This window comes from Scomber japonicus, chromosome 10 (assembly GCF_027409825.1).
Source record: "Scomber japonicus isolate fScoJap1 chromosome 10, fScoJap1.pri, whole genome shotgun sequence".
Taxonomy (NCBI): domain Eukaryota; kingdom Metazoa; phylum Chordata; class Actinopteri; order Scombriformes; family Scombridae; genus Scomber; species Scomber japonicus.
The window spans coordinates 26,464,261-26,488,709 of NC_070587.1; the positions used below are offsets into that span (position 1 = coordinate 26,464,261).

The following is a 24,449-nucleotide window of genomic DNA, read 5'->3' on the forward strand; positions in this document are numbered from 1 at the left end:
AACTGTTTTGTTCTTTCATTTTGATTTATTCATGCATATTTTACATTGTAATTTTGTGCTAATACTTCGATTTTCTCTCCCCCCCCCCCCCCCCCCCTTGCTCAATATTATCACTATTTTTGCTGAAAGCTATTTTTCCAAAAAAAGTCTCAAATGATCAAACAGTCACAGTTATTGTACCCATAGCATGAAAACATGCAGATCCATACTTCAGGCCTCTGGTTCCACCATGATGGCATTGATATTTTTCTGATCTGTTGCATGCAGCGCTCCATGTTAACCACACTCTCTCCCTCCTCTGTCCTCCTCTTTGCAGACGGACGCCGCGCTGATGTACGATGCCGTGCACGTGGTGGCCGTGGCTGTGCAGCAGTCTCAGCAGATCACTGTCAGCTCATTACAGTGCAACAGACACAAGCCCTGGCGCTTTGGGAACCGCTTCATGGCCCTCATCAAAGAGGTAGATGCATCTCTCTACCTGCCCCCCCCTCCCGTTCTGTCGTTCCTCCTCAACATACACATACACCTTCACACATAGAACACATGCACCTTCACACACAGAACACATGCTCTCAGGAAAGCAGATGGGGACAGAATGTAAATAAGGCTGAGCCAGTCAAATATGAATAAATAGCAATGATTTATCAGTGTATTTATTTATATGGAAATCATTGTTCTAGTGTGTGTGTGTGTGTGTGTGTGTGTGTGTGTGTGTGTACATACAGCACATACTCCCCCGAGGATGGCAGCCATCTTGAGCCTTCTCTCTGATTTTCAGTATTAATCATCCACGCAGTAACAAAAAACACAATATTATCTACATTTTTGGTAATTGCTCCCACAGTTTACTGCATTAGTGAAGCTGGCGCAGCTAATCCAGAGTGTTCTGTCCATTGAAAGGCCAGGGATTAAACCTATATTTAGGGCTCTCTAACCCTGTTTGTCTATAGTTTGCAGAGATCATGAGAAGACTGCTGAGAAATAAACTGAACTGAATGGTGAAGGTTTGCAAACCCAAAGCACATAAATCTGGACAGATTTAAATGAAGCATCCAGTTTTAGTTTTTCAGCATGTAAATCTTCTCTAACCCTCCTCTCACTTTATCCTCTGCTTCTAGGCTGCTTTGTCCTCTGACTTGCAGCTTGAAATTGATTATTTTATCTAAATATTTATGTATGACACTGAGCTGAAAGTCAGTGTTTTTTTATCTTGTTGAAGCAGGTTTTTACCTTCAGTGACCCTGCTAGTCAGCTACTTTGCCATTACATACTGCTGTGGTCAAAAAACACTCCAAATGTCTTTTACTCTGAAATTTGATGACTTTTCCTGAAGTGGCCCAAAATGCACAAAAATGTAAATATTTTTAAATTTGTATTTAATATACTTTTGTATAGGTGACACTCATTTTTATCCATTGAGACTGTTCTGTGTCAAGTTTGATCCGTATCTATTGCCATGTGTTTTAGTGAAATGAATAGTTAATAGTTTTAATAAGATAGTAGTTTTTATGATGTAGCAGTGAAGACTGATGGCTCTAATGGTTATACAATAAACCCCACACTTCCATAAACTTCTTGTTATTTTACCTTTACATTAAATACATTTCCATCATTATTGCTATGTTATATTTTCATGTCTTAGGTCAAATAGGACATGATATTGTGTGATAGTAGATGTTTTTTCTCCAACAATGAGTGATGTAAAAGCTAAAACATACACTCTCTCTGCTCTCTGAAACATGAATCAAGGTTTAATCACATTTATTGATCAGTCAGATCAACTATTGATGCTTTCTAAACACATCTGTGCTTCAACATGTGGTATAAACACTTTTTATGAGGGGATTCTTAGACCGGGTCAAAATTGATACTAACATTAGTGAGTTAAGTTACTCTGATTTAAAAAAAAAAAAAAAAAAAAAAAAAAAGAGCAGTAAAGAGCAAAATGTACAGAAGCATATGAGATAGCTGTTGATACTAACTCTAAATGCTGTCAACACTGCTAACACTGGCCCCTTTTTATATTGTTTTCTTTTGTTCTATTGATTTCTTCTTTAGTTAGTAAAACTTTATAAACTGTTACTTCAGTTCAAATCTGTCAGAGAAACCCGAGTGTATAGTTACACCTAATTTAAAACAGACTTTTTCTAAACAGAGAAATATTATATAATTATTATATTATTATTATTATATTATATGAGAGAAATTACTAACAAAACTGGTTGGAAAATAAAAGTTTCAAGGTAAAAGCAAAAGTTAGTTGCACATTCACAACTCTACACAGAGAACATTAATCAGCCTGCAGCTGTGTGAATCAGTCTGAACTAAAGCTATCATCAGTGTAGTGTAGGCTGGACCTCCCAGAGAGGTATGTGAATGAATTATTGCTTTAAATTTTCAGAAATTGCCTGTACACCCTCGTGTCCAACTGTTAACAATACTGAAAGAAAGAACATTTTTTATCAAGGATTAATAAGAATCATTTTTAGTGAAGAAATAATTCAAATATACCTTCATAGCACTCATGAGCTCTGTGGAGCCTCTTTTTCAAACCACTCCACTGGCTGAAGTGCAATTCTGTATTTTCTCTCACCTTTAGTACCTCTATTTTACAATCTTTAAGCCTCCTTTAAAAGCCTCAGCATCCCAGTTTTCAGCACTTGAACCACAGAATCACTGAGTTGGTGAGTATTGACCAGCTGGTGTAAGATGCTTTGCTCCGAGGCACAGCAGGAAAAAAACCTTCAGCGTAGAGAATTTTATTGTGACCTAAATAAGTCGAGGTCACATTGTGCCTGTGTTAAAACGCTACTCTTCACTTGATGGACAGGATTTTTACAGGTCTTAAAGTGCTATGTTGTATGCTGTTTGAGGTTAGGGTAAAGGGTTCAATTAGCTTTTTTTCCAGACAAACACAAAAAAAGTAGTTTCATGCAAAGACTGGCATAACACCAGTTTCACAACACAAGTCAACTAAGCAGTCACAGGTTTTATCAATCTGAAAATAGCCACCAGTACTTACCTATGTTTCCTGTAGCCTCTCTGTGTTCCTAATGAGAGAAAGATCATTAAATCAAGTCTAAGGGAAGGTTTAAATCAATATTTGCACACAAAAGGAGCAGACTGACATTATCATTGTTATTAGACTGCTAAAAAGTAAATAAACATATTAGATTACTTTATTAATCCCCGAGGGGAATTTTAAAATGTCAAAGCTGCAATACATGGTACAAACATGGCACAAAGACAACAAACATAGAAATCATATATTCATTTCTATATGATTAAAAAGAAGCAAAGATCCAACAGTCTGAAGCACTAGTGCAGGGAGGGGGGTGCTGCCGGGGGTGCAGCAGCTCCCCCTGCATAGTTTGACACATTTGACTCTGGCACATATTAAACAAACAAAAGTCTTAATCACAGGTCAGTTATTGCACAATTTTAGCCCTGGGTCATCACAATAACCTGTCTCTAATAACTCTATAATAGATAGACACAGATGCACAGATGCATTGTGGGAAAGAGTACTCTTATGAATAAACCTAAAGGTGATTGGTCAAACAGTGCCTTGCTACAGTAGCAACACGCTGTTTGACATAACAACAGAACTTCGCTGTTGCTACTGGCTGTAGAAATCAACCCCTATCAGAGTTTATATTATCCTTATGTAGCATGACTCATTTCTCCTCTCACCACAATGTTGTGTTTAGATGGGTCAGGTTTTATACATGGTGAAACTATGAGTTTAATAGGTAGATTAATGAAGTTCCTGAGATCCCTCATGGATCATGTCAGGACATTGTTGACAACAGTGAGATAAAAAACACTCTTCAACAGTTTAATCATGAATTGGTGTAGAGACTCATATGAACAGTATGCAAGGGTTAAAAATGTGTTTGTTTTGTATACTCAGTGCAGTGCTAAAGGAAACAGGTATTGGGATCATTCAAATCACAAAGTGAAAAGTTGTAACCTCTGAGGAGAATGAATATGTTGAACAAGTCTGAGCTGCATTTCACCAAATTTACAACATGCAAATATGAGATCATTTTCTCTTGCAATAACTTTAATATATATATATATATATATATATATATAACTAAACAAAACAACAACAAAAAACCATACTTGTGACCCTTGCATTGGCATGCAAGATGACTGTAGGACCCACTAATGTATCTGCAATTTGAGTGACAGTCCTTTGTGAAACGGGACAGAAGAACTATTTGCAATCTGTGTGTAATCACTTTCATGAAATGGGTCACTGGCTGTTACATTTTTTCATTCTCTTTTGTTCAGATGGAAATTTTGGCTTGATGGTGGTGCTACAAACACCAGGGGGTGAATCAAATGATGCTTTGAGGAACATGGATATGCATACCAAATATCAGGAAAATCTATCCAATACCACTTACTGAATGTGATTTTAAAAGCAGGCTTGTCTGGTGGTGGTGCTAAAGGAAAGATCACCAAAATCATCAAATTTGATGTTTTAACGACCACAGCAGACTGTGTGGATTCTGGTCATGCGTTGCTGATAAACTAATATGTACACAATGACATTCAGTATAACAGTCAAGGCAAAGCAGGCAACTGCCAGGTGACCAAAAGTCTTAGGGCCCTAAAAGCTCCATGCTTACTTGTCAAATGGTTTCTGATCATTTAATTAAATATGATCAGATATATGCATCCCCAAATGACAATATCAACCGATTACTGCTTTATTACCTATAATCATATATTGAAGAGCACCCCATTGTGAGAACTTCATTACTTCGGTTTTGTGTTTTACATGTTGAATATTCCTAAAATGTGTTTAATCAATCTACCACTCTGCAAATCTGGAGCCAGGTGTTGTTCTAGCATTAAAAATCTGATCTGTGCATCGACTTTTTATGAAGGGATTTTTGGGTGTAGAATGTGAACAGTGTGTAAGCATTAATCCCACCATTGTGATAATGAGGATGACAGACCATGGAGTGTCTAAATTAGAAAGGGTTTATCCTCTGGGGAACATTAATGTGCTTTAGGATTTTATATATGACATGGTTGTGGGTCTTCAGTAATCCTCCTCTGGGGAACACAAATATCCTGACCACACGCCATCCATGGCAGTCCATCTTAAGACTGACTGATTGTGAAATAGAAGTAAATGTACATATTGTTTGCTTACTGCAAGAGTTTTAATAGATAAAGTCACACAAGTTGTATTTGACAGTAATTAGTAACTATTAGTAATCCCAGTCGCACTGTTTAAATAAACAACAGTGGTATGAATGGATAGGTATTTAGACACTGAGTCAAACTAGTATGACAAGTGCTTTCTAGCACAGTTGACTGTACTGACTTCCAGATCTCTGACACCCACTCCTATTACTAAAGATAGGCCCTGAAGTCCCTGGCTTCCAGTCAGAGCAGCACTATGATGATTTGCTGTGCCTGAGAAGAAGAAAAAAAACCTTCCCTCTCCGAGCCACTTTCATGCTACATTGTATCCTATCACATCCCTAAATGTCTGTAAAGATCCAGTAATTGCCTTCCCACTGTTACAAATGCAGCCTCAGTGACTGTGTAGGCACCTTGATGCTGGGAAGACTGTACAAACAGGAACACTGTGTGAAAGAGGGAAAATAGAAAGAGTGTGTTTCACACTTTGGCTGGTTCTCCTCCAAACACTGACATCAAAAACCTATTTGAAACTTAATGCCTCTCTGCTGTCTTTGTCTCTATAGGCCCACTGGGACGGCCTGACTGGGAGAATCACTTTCAACCGGACCAATGGCTTGAGGACAGACTTCGACCTCGATGTCATCAGTCTGAAGGAGGAGGGGCTTGAGAAGGTGTGTGTGTGTGTGTGTGTGTGTGTGTGTGTGTCCATTTAGAGTCCACCTTGCAGGACAATGTGATGATGAGATTAAACATAAAAACGTAGGTGTGAATGTAGCAGTGATTCATTAAAGATCAACAGCATGCAACCAATGTGATGGAATATCCCATTAACACATAAACGTAAACACTTTGTACCAGCAGTCCATTCACAGAGGGCTTTCAGACAGCCAGGCGCTTTAAAAGAAATACCACTATCAACATCTTAAAAGCTCTGATTAACATGCTGTACTTTGTTCAATCAGCACACAAACAGAAATGGAAAACAACCATTTGTGGTTTAGAGAGAGTTGAAACATTTTTTTTGGTGAACAACAGCTGTGTGCAGAGACAGTCTTACATTTTTATTTGTGTGCAGATTAAACACACGCAATGCAATATGTTATTTAGTGAGCTTTAGATGTGCTGGTAGGAAAACAAGCTGTTGCTAAGACAGGTTAACCCTGCCCTGGCACAACCTCTATAGTTAAGAGCTATAGAGTTGATCACAGCCTCTTGGTTGGGATATGTAGCAACAATAAGCAAGCAAAGCTCTATAAACAGAAGCACCTTCCCACACATGTGCAGTAGTATCTGCTGTAGTAGGTACCTCTCTCCTTAATGGTTGCAATCTTATCGCAGTTTTTACCATTTGGAGCCATTTGTACTGTAATCACTCTCCGCAGGGACAAAGGAACATGCCACCTAATGCAGCAATGTGGCTCAGTGACCTGTTATTAATAGTTTTTCGACAACCAAGGAGGTCTATGGCACAGAGAAAAAAAAGATGTATCAGGCTTTAGATACACACACAATACTTAAGATTAATTTATTGTTGGTTTGGATCTACACCAGAAGCAAACTGCCAGTCTTATCCTTTAAGTCTAAATCATTAAATTGATATTTCTTTAATCTCAAACTAAGAAATAAATCATATAGGTATGTTAGAAAAAAGTGTTCCTTAAAACTAATTGTATTAAGATCAGAATATGTGCTCACCTTATTGTTACTGTCTTGCTTACGCCTATATTTGGTCTAGTGCTCATCTCCATGGATAGAATTTGAAAATATATGACTTCTGACAGACAAAGTAAATAACACTGAATGTCTTGTTAAAATGGCATTCATCAAGGAGTGGGATATATTAGGCAGCAAGGGAACAATGACTTGATGTGTTGAAAGCAGAAAAAATGAGCAAACGTCAGAGTTATTTTGACAAGAGCCAAATAGTGATGGCTAGAAGACGATGGGTGAGAGCATCTTGTGTTGTCATCTCAGTATGCAGTGGTCAATACCTAGCGATAGTACTCCAAGGAAGGACAACTGCTGAACTGGCAACAGCGCCCAAGCGTCATTGATGTGTGTTGAAGCAAAGGCTAGTCAATCTGGTCTGCTCCCTTAGAAGAGCTACTGTAACACAAATTGCTGAACAAGTTAATGCTGGATGTGGTAGACAGCTGTCAGAATAGACAGTGCATCACAGCTTGCTGCATAACCACAGACCAATCAGAATGCCCATGATGACTAATGTCCATCGTTGAAAGTACCTACAATGGGCATGTCATTGTCTGAACTGGACCGTGGAGCGATGAAAGGTGTCCTGGTCTGATGTATCACATTTTCTTTGACATCATGTGGACAGCTGGGTGCATGTGGATCATTTAGCTGGGGCCAAGATGTCACCAGGATGTACTATGGGAAGAAGCATAGACAGTGTAGACAGTGTGATGATCTACCTAAACATCATTGCAGACAAAGTACACCCCTCCACGGTAAAGGAATGGTTTGTGGAACATGACAAAGACTTCAAGGTGTTGCCTTGGCTTCCAAATATGCCATATCTCAAACTGATTGAGCATGTGTGGGATGCGCTGGAATAACAAGCCCATCCATGAAAGCCTTACCTTGCAATTTACAAGACTTTAAAGGATCTGCTGATATCGTTGTGGTGCCAGATACCAGAGGACACCTTCGGAGGTCTTCCGAAGTTGATGCAACGATGAGCCCGAGCTGTTTGTGGTGGCATGAGGGAGACCCACACAATAGGCAGGTGGTTTTAATTTCATGGCTGATGGAAGGCTAGAACAGCCAGAAAGCAACATACACTAACACCCCAAGTTTGACCTGGGGACACTTTTGGCCATGCTGATTAAAACCTGCTTTGATTTACATATCATTACCAGTTTTTGCCAAGACGTGCCAAAGATGGACCATCTCCAGAGTCAGGCCAAAGTGTGCCAGAGTTGCCTCCAAACTGGTTGTGGTGATATCTTACCAACTGCAGCCAACCCGTGACTACCCCCCTTCTCCTTGCTTCTTCTCCACTCAAACTAGAGGGGTGTTGCAAGACTCAACTTCAACTCATGTCTGTGTTTAAGAGTCTGGGCCAAGTCCGCAAACAATGAATTGTGCCTGCTAATAGCACCGTGAATGGCACAGCATTCACCTACAATCTACTCCATTTTAAGGTCCTATCCACATAAGATTTTACACTCATGATATGCCGACACAAACGGACCCATCAAGTTCTGCAGCTGAGTGCAATTTGCCGTTGTTTGTATCTGGTTTGTCTGTAAGCAGAGTGCTTTTCCAGTCTTTCAGGCTTTTCACCACATTCGGCAGACAGATTGGTCCATAATGAAAACGGCAGAGAATACAAAAGCTTCAAATTGCATATATTTAATTAGTAACAATGTGCACACATAGAGCTCAGTCACAAACCAACTTTAATGTATTTTGCTTCTGTGAAACTAATCTCATCGGCACTGTCGGCCATGCTTTAACATAATCTTCTGAAATGTCACAGTATAGCTATTAATGTGACTCAGGCAGGTCTGAAAGTTGTTAGATTAATGTCTGAACCTTAAATAATGTTCATGAGTTACTGAATGTATCCAGGATTTCACAATAAGTGTGTCTCCAAACTCAGAAAGACACAGTGCACATTTATGTATTTATGCAGTAACTTCATTAACAATGGATCGCTCAGGATCTGGCGGTAATCTATGTTCTGTGTTCTGTCACACATATACACAGATCAGCTGTTACACTTCAAGTTTATTTGGTGGGATTGTTTAACTTAAAGTAGTGTTGTAGTACTTGAGATCAGTCTTGGTCTCAAGACCACATTTTTAAGGTCTTGGTCTTGTCTCGGAACCGACCGTACCTTTTACTCGGGCTCGGACGTGCTGGACTCTGGATTTTTTTTTAAGACCAGTCGAGATTATGATTACAGTAATGATCTCGAAAATGGTCTTGCATTGGTTTAGTCTTGGACTTGACTTGGTCTCGTCCCCTTAAAGTCTTGGTCTTTTCTTGGTCTTGGTATGCTCTGGTCTTGGTCTTGGTTTTGACTCGGTCTTGGGTGGTCAACAACACTAACATAAAGCAGCCCTTATTGATGAATCATGAGCTCCGTCAGAGCTGTCAGTACATTCTTATTTTGAAGTAGCTGAAATTATTTTAGGTAGGCCAATGTCTGACTGAAGATTTCACCCTTGATACCATTAATCATCAGTTCAATATCCTTCAAGCCTTACAAGTTTGAAGAGAGAGAGTTAACACCAACACTGAATACACTAATATCCATCCCTAACTGTGTGTGGCAATTAGCGCTGGTCTTTGTGAATTAGCTTTTGCAATGATGCTTATTTGCATAGAGAGGTGCCAATTTTGCGCTGAATGTATGAATATTACCTCATTTACATATATGCAAATGATACTATTTGCTTGGCAGCGCAGTTTGCACCCACATTTCACCCTTTTCAGGTGGACTGTGAAGTTTTTTTTTTGTCTCATTTGCACCAGTTTAGCAGCCGTAAAAGCTGCATAGTCCTCTTGTGGATTTGGTCCTCTGTGCTTTCATCTCTCACAACTTTTGTAGCTTAACTGAATCGCTGTTATTTGTAGTTTACCTTCTCTCCTGTGTTCTTGTTTGTACTTTCAGATAGCCGCTTTATATTACTGTTTCCTGACAACTATTGGAACTGAGTCAAGTTACTGATAAATTATTTCCTGCTGCTTCATATTAAAAGCGGAAGACTGTTATTGTGAAGAACTTATAGGAAGTGAAATGTTTATCCACTGTTTTACAGCCGTGACTTTGACTGCTACTCACAGTCATGACAAGATGTAAATCCCTGCCACTGTGGCCTGATGCATCAAGTCAAATCAAGCCTGCACGTGTATTGAATAGGCCTGATAGTGGGATTGCCAGGAGGGGACTATTCCCCACTCTAAACACATGAAATACTCCCCAAAATGTTGATGGTTAAGGATCCTGCAATTTATGTAGAAAAAGCAAGCACTAGTTATAGGAAGGCATATTGAGATTATTTTTTTCCTATGGACTAAAAAAAAAGAAAAAAAAGAAACACACTATTTGGACACCTGTAAATAGCTAAGCAGCCTGTCTCATGAGATGGAGCATGCCCCACAAGACAAGCTGAGATTATTTAACACCTCCTTAGTTCAACTAACATATTGTCAAGTCAGCTGCAGACGGTTTGTTGATGAAAAAGATCGACTCCGTGATTTTTCTGAGCACCTAGGAGCATCCCCAAATCCCAAAACTAATGTTTTGAAAGTTAGCACAGGTCACAGTTGGGTTTCAAACCATCGGTAATGTTTTAGATTTGAACTGAAGGCTAAATACAAGAAATTATACTGTGTTATAGTGCACAGTGCCATAACTATCTTTTTTCAGATCTACTTGACTTGTTATGTATTTAGTCATTGCTTGTGTACAGCCTATCCTCCAAAGGACCTCTCTGACCTGGTTGCTGGGAGATTTGTGATGCAACTACAAAGGCTTGATAAGAGCTGTGTACTGTAAATGAAAATAAATTGGATCCATCCATCCAAAGAGTACATGGGGATCAAACTGGCGTCTGATGGCTCAGGGTAACATGCTGAGTGAGTCTGTAGTTTACCATCAGTTTAAAAGAATGTTCAGAGCTTTTTCTTCACTCTTCATAATACAGTTCAAAGCGGAGATAGACAGTAGGGGTTAGAGGAGAGAGAGGTAGCATAATAATGCAGTGGTCCAAATGTGTTTTGAAAAAGTGGGGATGTCTGATAATAGGCCAGCTGGCATTATCATACATGCCTATGAAAAGAGTTGGATGGAGACTGAGCTTGTAGTGGGCTGGCTCAAGGTTGCGTGGGGCAGACAGCATGGGGGACTCAGAAACATGCTGGTTTTGGATGCTTTCCATTGACACTTGACTGAGCCAGTCAAAACTCAAGTGCAGGTGATGAACAGCAACCTAGTGATCATACTGGAGGGATGACAAGCCAGCTACAGGTGTTGGATATAGTCATCAACAAGCCATTCAAGGGTAATCTGTGTGTGCATGAGATACACACAAAGTGATAATCATGCATGCACAGTGTCTGGAATAATTCAGAAGCCTGCAGTGTGTCACTAAGCATGGGAAGCAGTTTCTCCAGAGAGCATCATCAATGGGTGCAAGAGATGCTGCATATTAAATACCTTGGATGGCAGTGAGGATGATGTTCTGTGGGAGGAGTCAGTGGAACCAGAGTGATGATAGTGAGAGTGAACGCAGCAATGCAGAGGACCTCTGTGAGGAATCATCTAATGTCCTTTCATGACACATCTGAGGAGCCAAATTTGGGCCAATTTGCACTACTGTTTTATTGTCATCTAGCCTGTACTTTCTTTTCTCTAAGTCAGATTTGGTTTAAAGACTGTTCTACAATTACACTTCACTTCAATGGTTTATGCAGTCACTGACATTTTGATAGACGTCATAGTTGTTATTTCACTATGAGATGGATAGCCTAATTAGTATTACAAAGACAAATAGACTACAGTTTCTTCTTATATGTGTGTTTAAGTCGTTCATTTACATACATAGAATAGACTCTCCTTTCCTATGATTTGTAACAGGTTGTATTTTTTAAAGTGTTTTTTAAGAACTCTCTTAAAGCATCCTGACCTCTTCAGGCAGAGCCATCAAGAGTCAGGGGTACTGGAACAGAAGGCTCTATCACCAATAGTTTTCAGGTTAGAGCAGGGTTGGTGAAAAATGGGTAGACTACAAGAGCAAAGTGGGTGGGAGGGTGGTCATGTCTCGGTAACGTAACAGATAATGTGTACACAGATCCATGGACAACTTTGTAGGTTGATGTGAGAATGTTGTAGTCATTGGAGGAGTGAACAGGGATCCAGTGTAAGGTCAGTAAAATAGTTGTATGTTGATGTGAGGAGGTGCATGTGAGAATATGGACAGTGCAGTTTTGTAAATATTGAAGCATTAGTGTAATTTAATATGGAAGTAACAAAGGAGGATACCATTTTTTTGGAATTAGGAGGTGAGAAGTGGAAGAATGAGGTTTTGGTGATGATACTGATATATGATACAAATGAAAGCTGAGTGTAAAATGTGTCTGGAACATACTGGAGTGTTGTCTGTGGTAGAATACAGGTTTCTTGCTTTATATATAGTTGAGAGAGTGCTTGTCAGAATAGTTTGTTCTTAATCATCTAAGTTTTAACAAGTTGTGCTGCATCCAAATTTTGATGTACCTCAAGTCAAGTCAAATGTTCTTCTTCTGACTGGGAATGTCATTGCAACCAACATGGATAATAACATCCTGGGCGAGGGGTTGCTTGGTCACCTTAGCACCTGGAAAGTAAAACCTTGCTGCAGATTTTATCAACTTTCCTCATGATTGAACCTTGAAGGGTGGACAAAGAGGGAGTGTGGTATGGGGCAGCAAGCCTTGGAGCCTTGGGGGTGTCCAGGTATGCCTGGTTAAGGGATTGAAGGCATCAGTGAGCTGTGGGTCCCACTTGATGGCAGGGGAGATAGATGAGGCCAGGATTCCCCAACCAGAAGAAGTTGGGGATGTTGAATTTATTTTCCAGCTGGATGCAATGGTTAGGAAGTGTACAACATAACCACATCCCTCCCTTGCTATGAACACTGACCCGAGACCAGGGCTTGTGATGAGATGGAGTAGAGTTGATTGGTGCTTTAGGTCTACCCCTGAGCTGCACCCAGGATTCATCAGGGACAATGACTGGACAAATAGCAGAATCAGCAGCAGGACCGGGAGCGGAGGCATCAGGCTGTCGGGCACAGGTGGTGTCAGTTTGTTCTGGGCTGAATATGAACTTGTCCATTAACCTCTTAGCTTCTTGGATCTGGTAGAGCATGGAGATTATTAATTCCATCTCTGCAATCTTATCAGCAAGACAGGCATAGCTAATACAACCAGATGGGGAGGTGAGTGGAGACATGGATTATAGATGTGAGGTGGCTGGGGAACACAAATAGGAAAGAAGGCAGTAGCCAAGGCCTAAATGTGCATAACCATAGTTAAGCAACTAGTTATAAAAGGTAGCAGCCACTAGCAGGGAGGACTCAGACATTTGAGCAGTGTGGTGGTCAGGTAAAGCCAGACACAGGAAAAAGCACAGAACTATACTTCTGTGGACTCCAGAATTCAAGCCTTTCATGGCAGTCAGGAGGGGGAGAAACTTCACTTCAGTGTTACATGCTATAGTTCAGTAATCCACTGGGACAGCCCAAATATCAAGTTTCAATTATGTAAATTTAACTGTGGAAGTGACACGCAATCTGTTTTTTGACAGGCAGGAATAGTAATACAATTTTAATGTGTATACCGAAGACACATTATAAAATAAACTCAGCTTCATTAGATCAAGACACAGCATGGATATGAGGTACATATCATCATGATAGTTTCAGATCTGTTCAAGTCTATCTTATTGTCCTACTCACATACTGTATGTGTGTACATTGAAAGAGTGATTGGCTGCTGTGATAATAGCATCTGTCTTTAGAAGCCATGGAATGATCCTTTCCTGCTGGCTGCAATAAAACATGAAACAAATGAATGTGTTTTCCTCCATGGATGTATACAATGTTTCAAGATGCTGCCCCACATTCATTACAATAAAATATGCTTACTGGGCACAAACACACACACATACACAAAAAAACTTTTTCAAGCTTCCAATGGCATCCACAGCCCTTTTCTGGCTGGACTCCCACATGGATACTTAAGCCACGCTTAGACTACAGGAGTTTTAAAATCTCAGCCAATTTTGAAATGGGGTTGTATTACGCACATGAGGAGGAACCTCACAGCTGTTCTTCTCTCTAATCTCACACGTGCACATGCTTCAAGACTTAAAAACACACACACTACAGGATATTACAATTTAGAATAAGATATAATAAGATTATCATGCCCAGGGGACTAATGCACCATCTCACGTGATCTCATGGGGAAGCCCATGTAAACAAAATGCTTTGCACTGAGAAAAGAAATATAAGCAGAGGGCTAAATGAGGCAGCTGTGGCTCAGAAGTTAGAGCGGCTGTCAATTCTCAGCTCCTCCAGTCCACATATCAATGTATCCTTGGGCAAGATACTTAACCCCAAATTGCTCCTGATGCCCGCACCAATGGTGTGTGAGTGTGTGAGTGAATGTTAGTTTCCTCTTGATGAGCCTTGTCATCAGTGTGTGAATGGGTGAATGTGACATGTAGTGTAAAAGCATTTTGAGTGGTCAAAAAGACTAGAAGAATGCTATATAAGTACAGTCTATTTACCATTTACATGTATCATCATGTGATCCTGCAGTACAGATTGTGGCCACAACATCAAAATGACTTCAGCTTAGTTTCTCAGGACCTCCCTGGTTGTTTCCTCGCTCTGATTCTGTGTTTGCATGTAAAAAAAAAAAGTCAGACTTGCCAGGAACTCAAGCTGTTTCTGTTTTCTTTTACTGTCCTCGACACCCTCCTCTCTCTTTGCATACAAGATGTTTTTTGTCTGTGTTTTTCATTGTTTTTCACTAAGTAACAAGCAATGGACAGTTATTGGTGTTCAGCCTAACAACAGCACTGCATTAGCCCTGCGTTGGTGGGAGTGTGCTACTTCAGTTACCTGTGAAACCATGAAATATGATGCAGATTAGTCATAAATTCATTATTTTGAAGGCTTAACAAATACCAAAATACTGCAGAGTGAATGTTGTAATTATTTTCTGCTGCTCAATATTGAAATACACTCAAATGAAACAAAAAGAGGGACTTCTGTACTCTTGATGAATCCACATATTGGCTGTAGTCCAGACAGTGTGGACAGGAGGAAGGACTACAACAACCAGTCACCCTTTCAATTTACTGTACCAGCACATTTGACATATGAGCATTGTATCAAGATGAGCTTGAAATCTATACGTCAAGTAGAATGCGTGTGTTTGTGCACTCATATGAACAGCTGCATTCATGGTTTACATCTTTTTCCTAGGATTGCCATCCCTCCACATCTTCAGCAGTCAATTTAAGATTCATGAGATTATCAGCGGGAAGAGAACCTGCTAACATAGCCGACACAAATAATATTCTCGCATGCAACTGCAAACACTTCACACTTCAGCATCCTCACCGGCGCTCGCCTCTCAGCAGCTCCTGACCTCTGGTCTGTATGCTGTGTGTGCCTGCACCTCCATGAATAATTTACTCTATTAATAAAAACCCCTTCAGAAGCCCTCCAGCCTCATGAAGCCTGAATTAAAGAGTTGATTTGCAATTTCAAAGCCTATCTCAGGCCCTCTCGCGGGGCATCAGAGGAGCCCCGAGGAGTGTGTGGCTGGTGTGGGTTTGGAGTGTTTGTGGTCCCTTCTAGTGATGCTCAGGGCGGCGAGGTTGGATGGGGGGAGCGGGTGGGTTACTGACGGTGAGGCTCGGGTGTGGAGACCTGAGGGAGAGCTGAGAGAGGACAAGAGAAGCCTTGAGGCATGATCCGATAGTTTCGCCATCCTCTTCTTCCTCTTTGCCTCCCCAGCAACCCCTCCACACCCCCCTCCTCCTTTTGAGTTCTCCTCAGCGTCCTCCAGGCCACAGGGCCGATCCAGAACTTAGATCATCTCTAACATGATTCCCTGTGGGGACACTAGAAAAAAGTGGCCCCTGACATTGTTGAGGGTTCACATGGCTGTCAACTGTGTCCTCAGGGTGCTGCATATTATTCTCTGGAAAGGGAGACCAGTCTGTGTACAGTATGTGTCTATACTGTACATGTCTGCCCGTGTGTTTGCTAGTGTAGGATGATACCAGTTAAACACTTGTGTCTCTGCCAGCTGATGTTACGTTCATGTTAAAAGATTCTACACCTCATGGTTTATGTACATTACAAAGGTTCAGTGCCAGTGTTGAAAGTAGGCTGGTGGATCAGTGTGTGGCATATCCATTCAAATACCTGCAGCTTTGTTGTTTTTTAACCAGAACCACAATCTTTTCCAGATCTGAAGTTTTTTAGTTACCAGGGAGAGTACAGGGGGAGAGACGTGCACCACAATTAGCATCAAAACTCCTTCTTTGATTGATAACTCAGAGCACAAAAATATATGACATATGTTTAGATTTAGTGTGACTTATACCTCCAAGAATACCATCATCTCTGATCAGCATCATGCACATCCATTAATCTTCTTAGAAATAATAGAAAGACTGTCTGTAACTCAGAACTTCCCTGAGAATCATCACCTTTTTCATTTTTCTTCAGTATCAAATAGGGGTGTGATGAGATCTCGTACCACGAGATCTTGCGAGACGAAAATGCGACAATATTTCTCGTTGAAGTCAATATTGTCTCGTGAAGCTATAATTAAATATATGTATATATAAATATATGTTGCATCCCTCAAAGCATGATGGGAATTATAGTTCCAAAACTGAGAGCAGAACTATCCCCCGAATTAAAGAAAAAAGAAGAATAATGTAACATGTTTGTCATGTTGCATTATGAAGAGTGTAGTTAAACAATGACACTGTCCTTCCTCCATTCACATGGATGTTTTTACCTGAAAACTAATGAGGAGTAATGTTGATCTTGTTTTACAGTCTATATCCTGTATGCTCCTTTAACCTCATAAGTCTCTTCATATCCTGGAGCTAGATGAAGGATTAAATGGGTGTGTTTTGTTTTTCAGATTGGTACCTGGGACCCTCCAAGTGGCCTGAACATGACAGACAACCAGAAGGGGAAGACGACCAACGTCTCTGATTCCTTATCCAACCGATCCCTGATCGTCTCCACCATACTGGTACATTCATCCATTTATTTGTCTGTTTTCTCAACTGCTGCTGGAACCATCACATTTTAACTTTTCCCTTTTAGCTATATCAGCTCTTCCATTTAGTTGGATGTATTGTGAGATACCGTAGGAGAGTCCATTAACACCATGCTCACACCCTTGCTAACCCTGTCTCAGTAGCAGGACAGTCTTTGGTATCCGAGTGATCATTCTAAAATTCAGAATAAGTGTTTGTTATGCATTCAGGACACAGTATCACTCTTTTAATTCTCCAAATGAAATGCTGCTGGTGTGTATGCTTAATGGCATTGGTATCTTTTTAATCAAGGCTGGTTTGCCAACTGGGCAAAGTGGGCAACTTCCCTGAGGCTGAAAAACCTCGGAGACCCCAAATAAGTTTGTGGTAATTTGAATAAATGCAAATTTGCTTAGTAATATGCACCAGGAACACTGAATACAAACTTGAAGGAGTAGGGCCTTTAGGCAACTCCTGCATTTTTACTCATGTTGAGGCCCTGTCTTATAGAAGGGAACTATCAAAATGTTGTTTTAAACTCTGTATATCTTTGTATATTTGGTATCATTTCTTCCTATGGTTCCTTAGCAACTTCATCCGGCCCTGTTTGTTAGAGTGACTTGTCTTTAAATCAAATTTAAAATGTTGGAAAAAACATAGGCCCCACATCAGATTGGTATTTGATGAAGTCTTTGGTAAAAAGTAACACACAGACCCAGCTGGTAAACATAAGTCATTTCATAGACTTTACTAACATCACTCAACATGATTTCTAGGAAATGGAGAAAATTCAAACTGTTACCTCTCACTGCCATTTTTGCTAGCCATTTGACAAAGCACAAATTAAATACAGCAGCTTTAAATGTGTGTTTATAGCCAAATCAAATTGTAATGGTGCTTTATGTGGGACCAATTATAGAAGGCTAGAACAGCTCTCAGCCATAACAGACTCCCTCCAAAGATGTCATTATTTTTAAGCTTTTCCTCTTGAAAAATCCTTCAGTGCTTTGCCTGAGCTGCCTTTTCTTTTTAGAGCACTTTCTGGGGATGCTGCTCTCCGACTCAATTGAAGTAGAGTACCCCAAAGCACTGCACTGCCAAATTGCCAGTTGACTTCACCAGTGTAGAGGACTCCAATTTGGTGGGAGCAGGCTCGGGCAGGGAAAATTGACTGATTGATCGTCCAATAAGATTTCATGGTTTAAGGCTCTGTCTCCTATCGAACAATTTATCAGACGTATTGTGTTATTGTCTCTCTTGACAGTCGTGCCAACAGCCGAGGAATTCAGACAGAACTTTAAGGAAAAGGAGGGAATGAAAAAAAAACAGATCCTCTTATGTGGCTGTGTTAAGGCAGGCATACTTTGGCTTTAGTAGCTACACAGGAAACACACACTGATGTCATGTCATATTTCTGTGAAGCTGAGAAGTTTAGACTAAATGCAGCACATACAGTATTGCATATTATGGGGTTTTTTAATGCCAGTTGTGTTTTTACCTTGACTACATATCATCCAAGTTTAACTGCTTTGCAAAAACAACATAGATGAAAAGAAATGTGTTTTATTATTCTCCACTAGAATCACATTGTGGCAATGCAGAGAAGAATTGCAACAACCTTAACCTTTAAGATACTGGTCAGGATCTAATTTGTATGTGCATTTTTACTTTTGAGAGAAGAAAAACACCTTCACATCTTTCATTTTAGGCAGAAATGTGATGACTTAACCTCATGTGACCCAGAACATAGAAAAAAGAAATATTTCAACTTGCTAAAAAATGTTTTTGTGCAGCTGATACACATTTTGTTGAGTGTTTGAACCATATTAATAAAAAAAAAAAATCAAAACCACCATTCAAAAATAGTTTATTCATCAGTCATTCAAAGCATTATGCCAGACCATTATATAATGTTTTTCTCCATCAACAAAAAGCATAACAACTAAAGATAACACTCTCTCTGCTCTCTGACAGATGATTATTTATGACTGATGAGGTACACATGAATGATTTGTGGTTCTGGAATGTTGTATAGAGTTTTTAATAATGAGGGGATACTGAGAAATACCCCAATCTGTACAGTATGTAAGGGTCAAGACCCAACATATAGCGCCCTTGTGGAGTTTTTAACCAATAGTTGTGCTATGGAGCCATGCTTTAACAGAGTGCAACCCACTCACATTAACACACAACTGGTTCAATTCACCTCCTGCAGTTGCTTTCACACCATTATGCTGATTGACAGTCTGTGCTGTAAGAAGTAAAGGTAAAGGTAAAAAATTCTTTCTTAAAAAGAAAGAAATGAGGACAATGTAGAGTTTAAAAAGTTAAAAAAAAAAGCTTTGTATATATTTTTGAGGAAAGTAATGCACTCCTCAAGGATACACACAATGCCTGTGTTTGAAATCCCTACACTATACTCTCATTCACTCCTACCTATATAATAGATAATCAACAGTTCACTCAATAATGAGCAATTCAAGATTTTGAGCTTTTACTCAATTATCAATTTGTGTGATCACTCTCAGTTGTAGAGTTCAACAGCAGTAATGTACATTTCTAATACAGTTCAGTGCATTGCATTGTGGGATTGTTAATAGTGTGGTGCACATTCATGGACTCTACTTTTTTTTCAAGGGCACTCTACATCTACACACTCAGAATTCAGACACATAATTAAAATGGAGCAGAGTAAATATAATGCGTTATAGAGAGTGTTTCCTGACACAGGCAATGAGTCTTCATCAGAGGATGAGGATGGAGAACTTCTTGTCCTTGACTCAAAAGTCAAGCAGCAAAATTCATTCTTAACTTTATAGTTTGACAGAACATTCCCAACTCATCAGCTGTTTCTTCTCACTGGTTTTGTGTGATGCAAAAATCAATTCAACTATAGTGTAGGATGATATAAAATATGCAGGAAATGTAATTAAACTGTTAAATAAATAATACATAATACTTCAACTTCAACTTTATTTATATAGCACTTAAAACACAATATGGTTGATCCAAAGTGTTTCACACAGAGGGAAAAAAACACAATGAAAAAAGAAATCAGAAAATCCATGCTCATAAAGTACACAGTGACAGACACAGTTAAAAGGTAGGTACTAAAAGTAAGTTTGAAGGACTTCTGTTATATACAGATTCAATCAATAAATACATTGGTTTAAAAAATAATAATTTGAAGTATATTTCACAGATTTGTGTTGGTGGCTCAAACATTTGTAAAATAGCCAGTGCAGGTGTGGTTGTCTGGATGAATTTAGACTCCAGTCTCTTTTATTTCTAGAGTCTAAAATCACAAATATATCTTTACAGTGAATACAACATCACACACAAGTGGGGAAAAACAAAATAGCTGTAAGCCATGTTGACCCCCTGATTGTCCTATTGTCTGTGTACTGCTTTGTATTGATTAGCAATGAGTGGTTAGTTAGAGGTAACTTATCTTGACTAATGCATCATGTCAGCAGGGTATACAGTGAAATAACATAGGCTTGCATGGAAGATAGGCCATGGAACATGTTATACTGGTGCATGCAGTGTTAAAAACAGTTCACTTCATTAAAATACTGTGAAATGACTGGCACAACCTGGAGAATGTGGGCCTTGTGAGTATCTGGGGGTCTAGTGCATTTGCATGTTTTCCCTAGTTGGTTCCCCAGCCTTGCCTCTATCCTTAAAATAATGAAAAATGCACCATAACTGGACCAACATGCAGTGATTCTTATGTAATGTAGTACTGCAGTATTATAATTTACTATGTCCAGTGTTGTTACTAACTAAGTAGTTCCATGTAACAGTAACATTTCATTAAAATATAAGTGTAAGTGTAATCTTTAATATGTCATGGAATTATATATGAAGTATATTCAGTAAATAAATCATGACGTGGGCTTATTTGGAGAACACATGGGCTTAAATTGAGTCACACTACCAGTTAAGCTCATACCAGACTTTTGACTTTTTTCATCAAATATTTGTATTTTATATTCCTAACAATGCATTTTTTTTAATGAATACATTTTCAAATGAGAGACTAATGTTGCTTTGTAAGAAATGATGTCTCTTATAAATCATGTCAGTATCCATGAAAAACAGCTGAACTTAGATGTTGGTGCTTAATGGTAACACTTACTAGCCTGGGTAAACCCATGCTCTCTTTTCAGCGACATTCTACTTGGCTCAGAAAGTTAGCATGGCCACCAAGACAAAATCTTTGCCTGAGATAGGGAACCAATCACAGAACGGGGAGGCGGGCTCTAAGCGATGACGACCGTAGAGTAACTCTGTTTCCATCCAGCATGGCGGCCACGGAGGTGCAGCAACCGTTCAAAGCAGCAGTAGATTGTGTGCTAAATAAATTGGAAGGCAAGTTAACTTTGAAAATAGAACAAACAAACTTGGGCTACATGATTGTTCTTCATAAACAGGAAGTGTTCACACTGCTCCCTACACGCTGTGAATACGTCATTGTGTATCGTTGATATGATTGGCTGTAAGTTTGTCCAGTAGCGTACAGAAGCATTTGATTGACATTCGTTGATCCTGCCTCAAATAGGAGGAAATGAATGGCTTCTCACCAGACCCTACCTCAATATCACATGATTAGTTAGATAATTAGAAAAGTCATCAAAATGTAATCAGTTACATTATTTTGATGAAGTCATTGAAATGGTTACATTACTAGTAATCTGTGAGTTTACATTACATGACTATGATCTCACTTGTTTACCCTCCATATCTCCTGTGTATGTGAGTATGTGTAGGCAGAGCATATGTACCATGTGACAGCAGTAATAGTGGAGGGAAACATGTAGAGGGAAGCAAAAATTAAAGCTACTTATGATCCTGTTATTTAGGAGGCAAGCGGTAAAAATAACAATATCAAGTAAATTGTGGGTTGTCATTATTTATCGCGGGCCTTCTTTCCTTCCGCGCGTGCTGTGAAGTGATTGGATTGCAGTTATTAGCAAAGACTCTCCGCAGCTGTAATTGCCATATCAGGATTGAGTCATGGGGAGATGTGTGATGGCTGCGAGCGGCGACGAAAAAAAGGAGGGAGGGCTGACAATAATTGGGTTTGTTACATTTGATTGATGCACACTTTCATCCAGCTTCTCATCATTTTCTCAGGGATTATGTACTATAAAACATGATGTAATTACTGTTGAGATCTTGGCCTATCAACAGTTTATCTACTTTGGAAATCACTCCCGTAATGTTGTGCTGGAAATGAAGTACCTTTAGGCTAATGGCTAGAGCTGCAGATAATATACTGTGTAATGTCTTAGGAGAGCAAGGAGCAGGCCTGCTTCCACTTACACAGAAACAACTCAGGTTTTATTAGTCACTGTGGGAGAGAGAGAGTGGGAGAGCTGCTCTCATAATGCTCCAAAACATAGAAGAATGTACAAACTCAGGCTCAGTACTGCAAAATACATCAGATGTAGTCATGTGTTGTAAATCAACCAATTGAATTGTACTACTTCTGTTGTCAGTTTTACTGCTAATGACCTCCTCCTCAACCAGCTAGTAATATAATAATAAAACCAATAGTAATCCAGTATTATAACCATTCCATTCTTTTTAATACTTCAGAGAGCACTCCAGCCATTTAGTGTTGCACTCCTATAAAAGGGAGGAACTCACACGAGGCAGATTAAAATATTTTATAGTTCCTAGTATGGACCAAACACCTCCCATACTGCAGCTTGATTACATCTTTATCTAGAAACTCCCTGCCAGTGAACACCTGACCCCATGTTGGGATCTCAGGATTGCTAATATGAATTCATATCGGCCCAATCTTAGATTTCCTCACACGTCACAAGGCTCTACCAGATGTGATGTGCTATATTGTCTTTAAGTGCATACTCATGTGGCTTATATGAATGTTGGCAGTGAGTATGATTACACTGTGGTATTGCTACTTTTACTTATAAAGGATCAGAACATTTCTTCCAGTAATCTTCACAATAGTTGGGTGTTCCGCTTTATAATTGTATCCTATGATTTTAAGGCTGGCTTTATTTTAAAGTCATATACTACACATGTACATAATAATAACACTACTACTAGTACTACTGTGTGGATTGAGATCAGACTTAATTAAGATTCCAGTTCTTACAGAGAGAGCTGGTAAGTGTTTAGTATGCTACGTGTTGCAAACAATTAGTTGAAACAGAATTAATTATGTTACTTTTATTTAATTCCGCTTCACAATCTGCCAATCAAAGATCAGGAGTTCTTTCCGTTCAGAATACCAGGATGAAAATATATAAATATATAGAAACAAACTGTAAAACCTGATGCATCAACATTACTGTAGGATACTAAAGAAAAACTATTTATTGAGCTTTGGTCATTTTATTTGTGCCTTATTCATCAAACTGGAAATAGTTTGACTCTTCCTTTATTATGTGACTGTACAGTTTTATTATGTGACTTTGATAATATCCTTCAGAATATCTTCTATATGAGATTTTACCATTTCATCCCACTGTGTCTGAGCAGTCTGCTTTTTCTGTAAGCCTAACCACCTGATGATATGAAGAGCTGCAGCTCCTTCACTACTTTTAAAAGCAAATTAAACAGCACATTAATAAAAATGACTAACACTGACTTCACATCTATCCTCTGGTCTTATATGAGCTAAGGAAAGGTATATATATATATATATTATATTTTATTGATCTCTCTTGTGAGAAATAAAACAACTGACACAACAGTAGCCCCATAATGGTGAAAGAATTAGAAATAAAAAAATACAATAAACAATCTCTGTGTAACAATAATCTGCAATATATATATCAACTATAAATCTACAATATACATAAATTCCTGATGATATATACAAGTGTGCATGTGGCTGAATGAGTCTGTATTCTGGATTTCAATTGGACAAGCATTCACTAGTCATTCTAGTTGACATTATGGATATGTGTGATGTGTTATTATGTGGAACTTTATATTTTGTGTTCTTTATCATTGTATTATGTTTAGTTTTTTTAATAGAGTGCACATGAACTAGCTGTTACCTATCTCTGGTCCAGTGTATCAAATGGCAACGCTAATGTCTAAAAATGTACATGGTCCTTTTCAAATACAAAAAAAAGAAGAAAAAAAAGAAAAGCAACTGAAATTAGAAAGTAGAAATTTGAAGGAAAAAAAACACACACACACACACAAAAACACACAAACAGGGACAGTAAACCTGGTGATTAAAACATTTGGCTGAAACACAGAACGACCTGGTCTCAGATCATTCCTCATTTTCATTTGGCTCTCAGTGTTCAGGCCAACTGTTCTTGGATGAGAAGTGAGGAAATGCAAACAAGCTGGAGCCAGAGCTGCCACAGCTTCCAGAACATGACACATTCAGGAAAGAGACACATGTGGAAAATAGTTGTTGTTGTTTTTTTGCATGAATGAAGCAGACCATACTGACACATAAGTACTG

At 39.2% G+C, this 24,449-nt stretch overlaps 1 protein-coding gene across 3 annotated transcripts in view; it reads left to right on the plus strand.

The window, feature by feature from the left end:
• Positions 1–24,449, plus strand: part of grik2 (glutamate receptor, ionotropic, kainate 2) — a 322,030-nt gene that overhangs the window by 175,390 nt on the left and 122,191 nt on the right. For all 3 annotated transcript variants that reach the window (XM_053326627.1, XM_053326625.1, XM_053326626.1), the window contains exons 7-9: positions 317–460; positions 5,733–5,840; positions 16,864–16,977. In XM_053326627.1, coding sequence (XP_053182602.1) covers positions 317–460; positions 5,733–5,840; positions 16,864–16,977 — 366 coding nt within the window. The remainder of the gene's footprint in view (positions 1–316; positions 461–5,732; positions 5,841–16,863; positions 16,978–24,449) is intronic.